The sequence below is a fragment of the Natrix helvetica genome (assembly GCF_964273705.1).
Source record: "Natrix helvetica genome assembly, chromosome: 2".
Taxonomy (NCBI): domain Eukaryota; kingdom Metazoa; phylum Chordata; class Lepidosauria; order Squamata; family Natricidae; genus Natrix; species Natrix helvetica.
Genome location: NC_138552.1, coordinates 35,261,454 through 35,274,926, shown reverse-complemented (window position 1 = coordinate 35,274,926; position 13,473 = coordinate 35,261,454). Strand labels below are relative to the sequence as shown.

Below are 13,473 nucleotides of genomic sequence, written 5' to 3'. Positions count from 1 at the left end.
GGCATTCCAGATTCAACTCTGCCCTCAGTCACAGGTACTCACTTGGTGATTTTTGATTAGTCATTCGCAGCCCAACAAGTACACATATTGCTGTAGGATAAAATGAGGAAAGTTTTCTTCTTCTGGATGTCAAGGAAGTCACCTTAACCTCCAGAAAAGGCAGGATATGAAGAAATATGGATAAATCCAGCCATGTAAAAATGCTACAGCTCTCTCTGCTTCCACACCACCACAAAATCAGTCTTTATTGCTGAATCTTCCTTGATGCCTGCCCAATGTTTTCGTTAGATGTATTGGTTTTGTGTATTCATGAAAAGGTAGAATATGCAATTCTTAATTCTGATATGAACATATAAGCTTACTTATATAAAAGGTGGTAATCTTTCTCTGTCTATGAATACAGTATATACCTGTAATCTTACTTATCTTACTATTTTTTCTTAGGAAACGGAACACAAGAAAATAATAGAGAAACGTGCAATTTTGGATTCTAAAACACCAGAGAAAATGAAACATAGTCGATCTATCCTTGAAGAAGGGCAGTTACCATTAGAACAAAAGAAAAGAAAAATTCAAAGAAACCTGAGAACATTGGAACAAGCTGGGCTGGTTTCATCTGAAAACAAATATCAAGAAATCATCAATGAAATAGCCAAGGTTGTAGCAATATTATTATATTTTTCCAATCGTTTTCTGTTTTCATCTTGAATATAATAGGTTCATTTTGAGTAAAATAGCATGTTGTAAAGTGAAATGTAAGCATTGATGAAATATTCCTAGTAACCTAAATTAAAGAAATGATAGGATTGGATATCTGAATATGATATTTGTTCATGAATTTTAAATATATAATTGTTTTATTATAAACTTAATTTGATTGCAAGTTCATCCTGCAATGACTCTTAGTGGGTTATTCTTTGAACTATACTTAAAAAATAGTTGTGGTAATAAACTACATGATGCAGCTTCAATATTCAGTTGCCTGAATTGTAAATATTCATACAGAGTGTTCATTTTTAAAGTACAAGGATGGTTTTGTAATTACCATTTAGAAAGTATAGTGCATTCAGCTTCTCCATAATAGCAAAATGTCCCAATTACTTGCTTCCTAAATACCAATATTGAATCTCAGTGTTGAAAACTGCTTATGTCTAGATGAAATCAAACATTATATAGCATCACAATAAGTGCTTTGTTTGAATAAGGAGATTATTGTTTTTATATTGTGTTCCTATTGCTTATAAGCTGCCTAGAGATGAGTGAGCAAGTGGCCATATAAATTTCCTAAATAAATAAATGAACAATTGCTTTGCCAATATAAATAGTCCTTGATTTTCAACCAGTTGTTTAGTGGCTGTTTGAAGTTACAATGGCACTGAAAAAGTGACTTATGACCATTGTTAACACTTATGACCATTGCAGAATCCCCACGGTCTTGTAATCAAAATTTGGACACTTGCCAACTGGCTTGTACCTATGACAGTTGCAATGTCCATAGGACATGTCACCTGTTGTGATCTTCTGATAAGGAAAGTCAATGGCGAAACTAGTTTCACTTAATAACCGTGTTGCTAAGTTAACAACTGCAGTGATTCACTTAACAACTGTGACAAGAAAGGTGGTAAAACGGAGCAAAACTCATTTAATAACTTGTCTTGTTTAGCAACAGAAATTTCCCATCAGATTTCTAACATTCCTTTTCCTAAAATCTTACTTTATTCTTGCAGCTTTCTAAGGTAGGGTTTGTTTGCAGATTTTAAAAAATCCAGTAAGGAAATGAGTTTTCCTCTTTTGAAATGATTTTTTAGGATATCAGAAATCAAAGAAGATACAGACAACATCGAAAAGCAGAGTTGGTAAAACTTCAGCAGACACTGAATGCACTCAATTCCAAGAAAGCTTTTTATGAAGATCAAATAAATTATTACAATACCTACATTAAAACATGTTTAGATAATTTGACAAGAAAGTGAGTAAAATCTTTTCATATACAAAGAAAATACTTTCTATAGCAAATGTTTGCATTATTGTTATCTATTACACCTTTTTAAAAATCAAAACTATGCTGTTTTATGTTAGAAAATAAATTACTGAACCCTTTAAACATTTAAACAAATCTTAAGGATATTGATGAACCTCTCAACTTAGGTGATGCTGAGACTATTTTTCATAATTATATGGATGGCTACATATTTTAATACAGAACAGCTTGGTGCTGTGAAAAAATTATTGAGACACTGTGAGTGTTATGAATCAAAAAGGTTTGGGAAACTGTCAATAGTTATGGTGTAATATCATTCTATATGCTTTCAAGTAAGCAACTTCATATGTAAAGCAAGTGATCTTTTCTAGAAGCTGGTATTATGCAGGGATCATCAATTTATGTCCTTTAGATCAGGGGTCCCCAACTCCTGAATTGCAGACCAGCACTGGTCCGCAGCCCTCCAGGAACTAGGCCACACAAGCGAGCAAAACCCCATCTGTGCATGCACGGGATCTAGGCAACTCACAAAACTATGCTCCCCGTTCATGGAAAAAAACACCCTCCACAGAACTAGTCCCTGGTGCCCAAAAGATGGGGGGGGGGGCACTGCTTTAGATGCAGGCTCTGGGGCACGTTGCATTAATATTGAAGAAATTCAGTACCAAAATGGTTGATCACTGACTGTGCCATTATAAATAAAGCAAATAAGAAGAGGGAGTGAATGTATTATGCCTTGCAAAACCAAATAAATTATGTCTTGAAGATTTCTAACCTAAAAACAAAATATTTCTCTAGTAACTACACTGTTGAGGGACACAATATTTGCCCTTAGTTCTAGATGGGCAAAATATTATTAATGAATATATTCCCTTCCAAGACCGAAAAAAATGCCTACCCCTTATGCTCCTGAAGCACATAATTCAGGGTCTATGACAATTCGCCATGGCCAGTTTATCATGGAGAGCTTGCTTTAGGGCAACACCATCTCCCCACAGGAGAATTCACTGCTGGACCAGAGTTACACTAATATCCAAGAAATGGTAGGATAGAATCTTTAAAGAAAGTATGCAAAAGGAGGGACAGAATGAAATGTGAATGGCAAAAATTAAAATAATTTTTATTTATTTTAAATAATTAAATAGAATTATTAAATTGTTCCATAGCGAGTTGTCCTGCGGCACGTTGGCCATGGTGAGTTGGCCATGGTGTGTGCTGGCCACAGCAGGTTGGCTGTGGCAAGTTGTCCCATTCCCCATAATTAATTATCTTTATTATTGCACAGCTTTTTTTTTCTGAAAGTCCAGAAACAAGGTCAGGTCTTTGCCTATCCCATGCCAGCTTAGTCTAGTGGCTAAGGCTTCCAGGCTAGAAACCAGGAGACTATGTTCAAGTCCCAGTTTAGCAATCAAAGCCAGTTGGATGCCTTTGGGCCAGTCACTCTCTTTCAGGCCAACCTACCTCACAGGGTTATTGTCGGGGAAAATAGGAGGAAGAAAGAGCATTAGATTTCCTTGCCACCTTGAATTGTTTATATATAAAATAAAGACAGCATGTTAATTAAATAAATAAATAAATTTCATCCAGGCATCGAGACATTAGGAAGATCCTGGCTCATAAAATGAGGGTGGAGGTAACAATCATCAACTCTTTCTTACTTTCATTTCATTCATTTATTAACAGAGATTCCCCTTTTAATAACAACTTGTGAGTGCCTTTGCTCCTCAAAAAAAAAGAGAGAACGCCAGAATAGAGGTTGATATTGGCTTGATAAACTATTTTACATTTGAATATAAAAACATTTGTATTTATTCTATCCTTGTCTTTATTAGCAAAAGGAAAACATGTTTCTTCTGTGACTGGCCTAACATTTATTTATCTGATTCAATTTGCAGGAATTCACGAAGATCTATTAAATTAAATGGAAAGCAAGAGGAGAAAAGTGGAAACAAACTGAAGAATATTTCACTGAAATACACAGCAGCAAGACTATATGAAAAGGGAGTTATTCTAGAAATCGATGAACTTCAGCCTAATCAGTAGGTGTTGTATAGCTGATTTATCTATTCAAATGGATTTTTCATTTTAGAATTTAAATGAGTCATTTTTCAGAAGTGTTTTGGTTTTAACCCCGTAGCATTTTAACGTGAATATATTTCTACTTACAAATGATTATTTTTTCTCTTCTCTTCATAGATTTAAGAATGTGATGTTTGAGATTGCACCTGGTGAAGAAGTGGGTGACTTTGATATTAAAGCTAAATTCTTAGGTGTGGAGATGGAAAAAGTACAGCTCCATTTTCAGGTAAATTGTATTTTTAAATCATATGTGCTTCATTAGAGTCTTTTCAGGACTATTGTGGGAGTAGAAAGAAGAAAATAACTTGCAGCATGCATTTGGGTAGCATCTGAGGACCTATTTTGAAAGGGAGGGTTTTACAATAGTTTACTCTTATTAAAGGGATCTTCATTTCAAAGTAAAAAAGCAGAATTCCATCAGTTACACACAAATCAGTTCTTGGATTTTTGCCAGGTTTATTACTGATAAACTTTGAGATAAAACACACACTGCCACAAATTAGAACTGATTAGAGCAGTGCTTTTCAACCATAGCAACTTTAAGATGTGTTGATATCACTATCAGAATTCCTACCCATCATAGGGAATTCTGACAGTTGAAGTCCACACATCTTCAGGTTGCCATAGTTGAGAAATGCTGGATTAGATAATTACTCTGACATAACTATTGACAATTTGCATAAATCTCTATTCAGTTTTCTTACGGAGGTGCTTTCTTGTAATGCAGGATTGTAATCCTTTTTAAAGTAGTCACAATTCAGCAATACTTTGCCAGTATTTTTGGGTCTTACTGGATTTGCATTTGTTGTTAGGTTTGGGTCTCTTCTTTCCCAGTACAGGAACACTAATCTTCCCCCAAATAAAGGAAAAATAACAAGGAAGCAATAAACTACCATATATTATAGCAAAAGCAAATAGTGACTGACTCATCAAATTGCTTGCCTTGAGGATAAATTTTATATAAAAGTGCATGATAATTGCTGGCTAGTATCTTAAATTCTAGAGGATCACATTAAGTTGTCTAAATAGAATGTTTTCCTAGTGGACAGTTTTGTGCTTGTCCTAATTGTATCAATGGTATCAATGGTTTTAAGTCTTCTTGATTTTAATCTTCAAGATTGAATTTAGGTCCATCTAGCACGGGGGTGTCAAACTCACATCATCACAGTGGCATCATGTGACATATTGGGACTTTTTCCCCCTTCACTAAACTGGAGTTTGACAGCCCGGATCTAGCATTAGGAAAAATGCTAGGGACGGCTGTTTTCATATTTTGTTTGTCTTCATGTTTAATTTATAAGCATTGCTAATTCTGATTTCAATTTGAAAATACTTTCCTTTTTCTGCCTTGCTGCAGGACTTGCTTCAAATGCAATATGAAGGTGTTTCTGTAATGAAAATGTTTGAGAAAGCTAAAGTGAATGTAAACCTCCTGATTTTTCTGCTGAACAAGAAATTCTACGGAAAATGATTCACTACATATTGTTTCAATTAAGTCCCAGTTCTGGCTGTAGCTTAAATATTTAAATCTATTATACAACAGATCTTTCTTCAAGGCAGCCCAGAAGAAATTACTTGTGTGCCTTTTTCATCCTCTGATAATGTAATAATAAAATAAGAAACTACGAATCAGCTTAAAACACTTCCTGATTTCTGTGGTGTTGGTACTCAATTTAAAAACATAAGATCAAGTGACATCCAAACACTGTATGTCTGATTTTAAAAATATGGACATTTGAACAGCATATATAGAAATCTTACCTCAGTAAAATTATATATGTGTAAATCAGTATCAAGTACAGTTTTCCTTATTATTCATAGGAAAAATAATTTCTAATATGAGTCTCTAAAGAATAGTTTTGGCAAATATTTCTTAAGTGCTATTTTTCCAGAAGCCTGTCAATTGTAAAATGAATTATTGTACAATTCAAAGTTTTATAAGTAATAATAAATTTAACATTTACTGTATAAAATATATATTTTGCAATTCATTCCTATTAAAAATGCACTACTGCCTCAATAAAATCTATACACAGCCTTTTAATTTAAGTGTAAAGAAGTAATTGGAATAGTGATCTGTTTTTTGCAGTGTATTTGAGGTATTTTAAATTAATTGTGCCTGTCTTTTTTGTAAGAAAACAAAAAATTCAAAATAAAATGCAATAAATCGTAATCTACTTAATTTTTAATTTTCTTTCAACAAGTGTAGTTCTTTTATATCTAGTTGGGAGGACTCAGTCACTATGAAGTAATACTGCTGAGCCTGCTTATGCAGGCCCACATCAAAGAGTTTCTCGCTCCATTTCCAACAATGGACTATTCCTTTTAAATTTTACAGTGGCTTTGATGGAACATGGGTTGACTACAAAATCAAAGCAGTAACCCAGATTTTCCGTAACTATAACTTTATTAATATTTTTTAAAAAATGCTAAGTTAAAAGGTAAACAGTGATAGAAAATTAGAACAGAAAAGGGATAAAATAATAAGAATAATAAATGTGCTGAAAAGAAAACAGAAAATAAAAAAATGAGTTGCAACTTTCTTTGTTTCAGATATAGATATAGATATAAAGATTTACCGTGTTTTTTTGGACTATAAGATGCACCGGTGTATAAGACACACCAAGATTTCGAAGAGGTAAGTAAGAAAAAAACGTTTTTGTCCTCCCCGGCCCCCAGGAGCACTCTGCAGGCTTCAGCAGGGCTGGGGTAAAGCAAAAATGCCCCTGTTTTTTTATCAAAACGGGGGCATTTCTCCCTTCCCCCAGCCCTGTTGAAGCCTGCAGAGTGCTTCTGGGGTGTGGGGGAAGGCAACAACACCCCCGTTTTGGTGAAAAAGTGTAGGTCTCAGAAATCCATCATAGGAGGTGTCCAAAATGTCTGTCTGCCTTCACAGAGTTTATTTGGCTTTTATACAGTTTCAACAAGCAAAGCAAGAACATAGGTAGCAGCAGCATCTTATTGGCTTATTCTCCTTGTCAATCTCTAAGACCATCGCAGCCAGGATAGTGCCTGGTTGTACTAATTAGGTGGGCTCATAGATAGTTGAGGTAATCGGTTACTAAGGCGCATGGCAGTTTGCTGCTCACGACCCCTCCGTAACCTTTGTATAACCTCTACATCTCACTCTTTTTTATTTTGTTAGACAAGGTATCGTAAGAGGGGTTAATAAAAGAATTATAATCAGGAAAGGAACATAATTACTTATACAGGGCATATACTTGACCCTGAGGCAGTATGAAAGAGGGTTTTAGGGTAAAAAGCTGTGATACATATATTGCAAAGGGAGGGAAGACACTGAACAAAACAGCACCCACCAATCAGAATAGCACAAATAATGGCTAAATAACGTAGGATATTTCCCAATAAGTCTGTGGGCAACCAAGCCCAAAAGCTTTCCCACCAAGATCTTAAAGCAGGGGTGTCCAAACTTGGGAACTTTAAGACTTGTAGACTTCAACTCCCAGAATTCCCCAGCCAGCCATGCTGGCTGGGGAATTTTGGGAGTTGAAGTCCACAAGTCTTAAAGTTCCCAAGTTTGGACACCCCTGTCTTAAAGTATCAATTTTCAAATCAGAGGCCAAATTGTGTAAAATATTGAGCTGGTGCTGGATGGTTCGTGATTCATCTGAAAGATTGAAACAACACATTAATTACTAAAATAGCTAAAGAAGTAGCATTAATTATTTTTGCCAAATTGCACGCAACAGCATTAATATTAAGATAAGCACAAGCAGCAAGCCCTGGCACACCCACTATAAATACAGCCAATGCTACATATTCTACTTTATTAAGTAAAGCTATCTCAGAGTCACAAGTGCTGTCTAGCGTGACTCCGCATCGAGAATGGCTTGAGTGAAGTTGTTTGGAAAGCAAAGCAGGAATTAACCGGCTGAGACAACACTGTGCTTCACTAATATTAGCAGGAATATAATTAAAAGTTTCTTGACCACGTGTAAAAAACCATGCTTGCAGGAGCCAAACATAAGCAAAGTGAAAGGAAGTCGTCTCAAAAGCTGTACAGTTTAAAGCAGGTGAACTAATATGAAGACTGAGGTTTTTTACTTGAAGATGTACAATTAACTATTTTTGTGCATGTTATATTCTCAGGAACTGCTACTATCGGGGTGTACAAAGCAATTGCATCAGGGGGTGGATCATAGGCAGCCAACCCCCTACTAGATATAGTCTTATACTTAAAGTTTTTATTCAATAGTATTCTACGAGTCCCTTTTTGGGAGAGGGGGAGGTTTAGAAATCTAAAGAAATAAATAAATAAATAATAAAATACTCAAACCAGTGAACTTTTGAATTACTGTAGGCGGGATACAAACAGGAACCAAACATGTAGAAAGCAAATTTTCCATGTCAGACGATTCAGATAAGCAAAAGACATCAGTGTGTAATATTAGCTAGCTGCACCCATAGGTTTTGCTTCATTCTCTGTTCAAGTGAGTGTTTGGGTGAGGTGACAGCTGTGGATGCTAAAGGGCAGCAATTAACAATCAAACATAAACAAATGATGACTAAAGAATTGGCAGTTAAAACCGCAAAGATGGCAGCGCATAAGTTCTCGGGGATTTGTTCCACATGTTGCGCTTTGGTGGTCAGGTTTTTTCACGTCTCCCCACGTCACTGGACAGCTGGTCCAACGAGATCATATTGGCCGCTGCGCTGTCTGTAGAGTCACCTGGGCCATTTCTGGAACCGGATTCGGGGACTGGTACCACGACATCCTTAATTGGATGAACACAATGTGCTAGAATCCACAAAGACCCTGTAGAAGCAAGCCCAGCATATCCTCATCCCCCTAAAGGGGGAGGCAAACCTTTTTAACCTGTTGTATTACCAACACCAAATTGGACAAATTCAACAAATTGATTGATTGGGTACCTGAGAGCCCAAGAACAATCCTTTTTTATTTATTTGTGAAGACAGTCCTCAAAGGACAAATTAGCATGTTCCACAATGGCTTGACCTGTGGAATTATAGGGGAGCCCATGAATTACAAAATTACAAAAAGGCCAATGAAGAGTAGGCCATTATCAGTTTTTAAAGAGAAAGGTTTGCCCAAGGCAGTAATGGCTGAAAAAAGATGAGAAATAACATGATTAACTGTTTCTCCTCGTTGAGGTGTGGCCCAAAGTGCTCCTGAATAGGTATAAATAGATAAGTGAATATACTTCCAGAGAGCCAAAGAAGGAACATGGGTGACATCCATTTGCCATGGTTGATTAGAGGCCAAACTACGGGGATTAACTCTGCTTGGCCTGGTCAAGCGGAATATGGCAAACTTGTAACAGCCCCCTGGCATTCTGATGAAAAAAAAATGATTAAAGAATGGATCTGAAAAAACAGTAGTTAAACATAAACAGCTGCATCTGGATAACTGTTGCCTTAAGAAAGAGGTCCTGGAAGAAACAAATGACTACGTATGTGAGAAACAAAATATAAATGCTTTCGATCTTATAGGAGTTGCAAAGTTAAAAACAACGCCATAAGGGATTCGAGAGCCAGACGTCGCGACGATACAACGTGCAGTCTCGATAGTCCGAGACCACTGTTGATTCTTTTACTGCTGTAATGGTCCGTATGGACCTAAGCCGCCCCAAAGAGATGGTGAAAGGGAGACAAATCCTTGCTGGTCACAGGGACATTGCAAGGTCCCTGTTTGACCCAAGGGAAGTTCTCCAAATCGGCGGTAAACAGACAGCCCCCCAGGCTGACAAAGTCGGAGACAGCTCCGGAGGACAGGCAGTGAAAGTGAGTCTATTTGGTGAGATTTTTTTTCTTTGAGAATGATTTCTTTCCTTTGAGAAAGGAAAAAAAAAAGTAAGATAAATTAGTCCTTTAAGCTAAGAACAAAGCGGCAAAATTTATCTTAATTGGACTGTCTTAGAAAGTTCTTTTTCTTTTTTCTATGTAACAACGTTTTGTGGATTGAAGTGATTGTAACACTTCCCGTTTCTCCTCTTAAGTGAATGAATTGATTTTTTTCCCTACTTCTTGTTACCTTATTTTTTGGCTGAACTAAAACCCTTTTTTATCTTAACAATTCTTCCTCCTACTGTTTATTAAATTTTATTAACGACACTTAGAGATTTTTGTTTTGTTTTTTAAGCCTGAAACGAATAAGAGAAAGTTGAATCTGCCACTCGGAAGCCAGAACTTGGTCTTTTTTTCTTCTGAAACAGTATATCCTTTGTTTTACTTTCCTTGATTTTACTGAAGTTGGGGGGGGGGGTTGTAGCTTGTTTGTGGAGATTGATAACAACTCAAGGACATGTGATCTGTTTCTCTACAGTGTCTATGAGAAATATTTTGGGCAAGGGAAGGTAAAGAAAAGATAGAACCCTCCATTTCTGAAAAAACTAGAAGAAACTTGTGCTTAAGTAAATTCAAAACAAAAGTATTTTTATACATCAAAGAGATATTGAAGGCGAGAGTGGCAGTGGAGTTTAGATCTTTTTTTCTCTTTTTGGAAATATGTATCTATATACAGATGAGAAAGCTCCAAGTCTACAAGATGTTTTGGATGGACTTCAAAATATATTGGAAGGATTCGAGAGATTTGGAAAGAAGCTGGATAAATTATTGCTATGCGCAGAAAAAGTAGAAGGGATTGGAGCTCCAAAAATTAAAGAAGAGAATAAAGATATAGAAGATATAGAAGATAAAGGCAAGATAATAGATGAACCTACTAATGAAGCACCTATGAGTGAAAATGGAAAGATATTGAAAAGTGAATTTGATTATCTGGAGCTCTACCCCTCTTCTCAAGATATGGATTTGATGATGAAATTAAGAGGAGAAACAGCTTTAGAAAGACGTCTGATAATCAAAGATATGTTAATTTTAATACCAGCTGAAGGGCAACAAGACTACTTGAGAGATCTTTTAAGCAAAAAAGTGCGGAGAGAAGTCTTTAAGAACTCTATAAAGAGGTTAATAAGAGAATTGACGCAACAACTGGCTAAAGAGATAATATTGTTTTGTACTGGAAAGACACAGGTTGACAATGAATGCTGATAATTAAAAACTTAGTTAATTTTTGGTGATTAATAAGTAGAACTTTGTAGATGCTTATAGAATGTTTTTGTTTTTAAAATGTTTATTTGTTAACAAATAATCCATCATGACAATAATAATGAAATAATAACTTTAATTAGTAAAAACAATTTGGATATAAACTATAATATGGGACCTGGGGAAAAGATTTATTAATTTTATTAATATTTTTTTGTTTAGACTTCATTATAAAGATGTAATCTCTCCTGGGTATTTATAAATTCTATTAATAAATTTTTGTCTAGATTTATTATAAAGATGTTAGATAACTACAATAACAATAACAAAATGTTAATGGATAATGTTTAATGATTTTATATGTGTTGGCATTGGTGAAAGCAATTGGATATAAGCCTGAGGTTTACAGAAATAGCTAACAAATGCCAGTATGTGGTTGTGTCTTTAAATATAAATGATTCTAGATAAAAGCACATTTAAACAATTATAGTTAAATGAGAATGATGGTACATTGATGGTATATAAAGATTTTTTATTTAAAATGTACAATCCAATATGAAGGAAGTATAAAGAATGATTGTGGTAGTAACGCATGAAATTTATTTGTAACCAATCGACATGCTTTCTGGAAGACGTAATGAAGAATGATTTTCTTTTTGTGTGTTTTTGTTTAATTAAAACAATAAAAAATTTTTTTAAAAAACCCCAACGCCATAAGATTAAGGTCAATGTCTGTCTGCCTTCACAGAGTTTATTTGGCTTTTATACAGTTTCAACAAGCAAAGCAAGAGCATAGGTAGCAACAGCATCTTATTGGCTTATTCTCCTTGTCAATCTCTAAGACCATTCCAGCCAAGGTAGAATCTCATGTAACTGCCTGGTAATGCCTGGTTCTATTAATTAGGTGAGCTCATAGATAGTTGAGGTAATCTGTTACTAAGGCGCATGGCAGTTTGCTGCTCATGGCCCCTCCATAACCTTTGTATAACCTCTACTAAAAACGGCCCATTTTTTGCCCGTTTTTCACCAAAAAGGGGGGCTTTCTCCCTTCCCCCAGCCCTGCTGAAGCCTGCAGAGTGCTTCTGGGATGTAGTGGAAGGCAAAAACACCCCCATTTTGGTGAAAAATGGCCCATTTTCCACCAAAATGGGGGCATTTCCCCCTTTCTTTAGCCCTGCTGAAGCCTACAGAGTGCTTCTGGAGGGTGGGAGAAGGGGAAAAATGGCCCGTTTTTCACCCATGTTTCACAAAAATGGAGTGCGGGGACGTGGCTTCAGGAGACCAAAAATGGGTGTATTCGATGTATAAGATTTCCACTCTTTGGCAGGGGGAAGGTGTGTCTTATACTCCGAAAAATACGGTAGATATATTAGAACCTCATACTTCTCCTGCTTTATGTGATCTGCCTCTGCTTCAGCTCCCATCTCTCCATCATCTATGGCTTTTAGCCACTCTGAACTGCATGGCTAAGATGAAATGGCTGCTATATTCTCCCTTCACCACCTCCCTCACTGGCACTACCTCCAGCTGACTTCATTGCTTTCCTTGTCTCATCTCCCCTCTGCTGGGCCTGTGTCTGCCTTCCCGGCCACCAGGCTCCTGGCAAGCCTACCCCATTGCAACAGTCTCAGCTTGCTCTCAGCAATGGGTCATGCATGCATGATCACCACCAACTCTCACCACCACCAGCATTGGTGTGCCCAACAGAAAAGACAAGGTGAAGAAAATGAAGGTCAGTTGGAGACAGCAGCAGGTAGGTAGCAGTGGAATATATCTATTTCATCTTGGCCATGCTGTGCAAGGAAACCAAAAAGTAGACATGGAGGACGGGACAGGTGGTGGCAGGAAGTAAAATGGAGGCAATTTGCACAATGCAGGAAAACGTGTCTTAAGATCGCTGCATTGGTCATAAATGCAGGCCAATCACCAAGTGCTTGAATTTTAATCAGGTAACCCAGGGGTGCTTTAGTGGTCATAAATGTGGTGACTGGTCATTTTTTCAGTGCCATCATAACTTTAAGCAGTCATTGAACAAATGGTCTGAGGACTATCTGTATGATTATTTGGTGGTTTTATTTTGGATCCAGTAAAGGAAAGCCCCAGAGTTCAGAGGCCATATGCATTAACTCAGTTTCTGAGAACAATAAAAAGAGAAGATAATAAGCCTTTTGTTCTGACATCATTTGTAGGTTTTCAGAGATATCAAGCTGACCACTGGGAAACCAAAGATTTTGATTACACATGATCCTAAAATATAAAAACTATTTTACATTCATTATTAACAGTCCATGGGAACCAGGGATGGGTTTCAATCGGTACGGACCGGTACAGCTGTATCGGATGGTGACATTTAGCATGCCTTCCTGTACCAGTTGGGTCTGTACTGG

At 36.5% G+C, this 13,473-nt stretch overlaps 1 protein-coding gene across 2 annotated transcripts in view; it reads left to right on the top strand.

Annotated features, from left to right (window-relative positions):
- Positions 1-6,233, top strand: part of IQGAP2 (IQ motif containing GTPase activating protein 2) — a 134,651-nt gene extending 128,418 nt beyond the window's left edge. For both annotated transcript variants that reach the window (XM_081940132.1, XM_081940133.1), the window contains 5 exons: positions 445-657; positions 1,809-1,969; positions 3,877-4,020; positions 4,178-4,286; positions 5,418-6,233. In XM_081940132.1, the coding sequence (XP_081796258.1) occupies positions 445-657; positions 1,809-1,969; positions 3,877-4,020; positions 4,178-4,286; positions 5,418-5,531 (741 nt within the window). In that variant the 3' untranslated portion in view covers positions 5,532-6,233. The remainder of the gene's footprint in view (positions 1-444; positions 658-1,808; positions 1,970-3,876; positions 4,021-4,177; positions 4,287-5,417) is intronic.
- Positions 6,234-13,473: the final 7,240 nt, after the last annotated feature.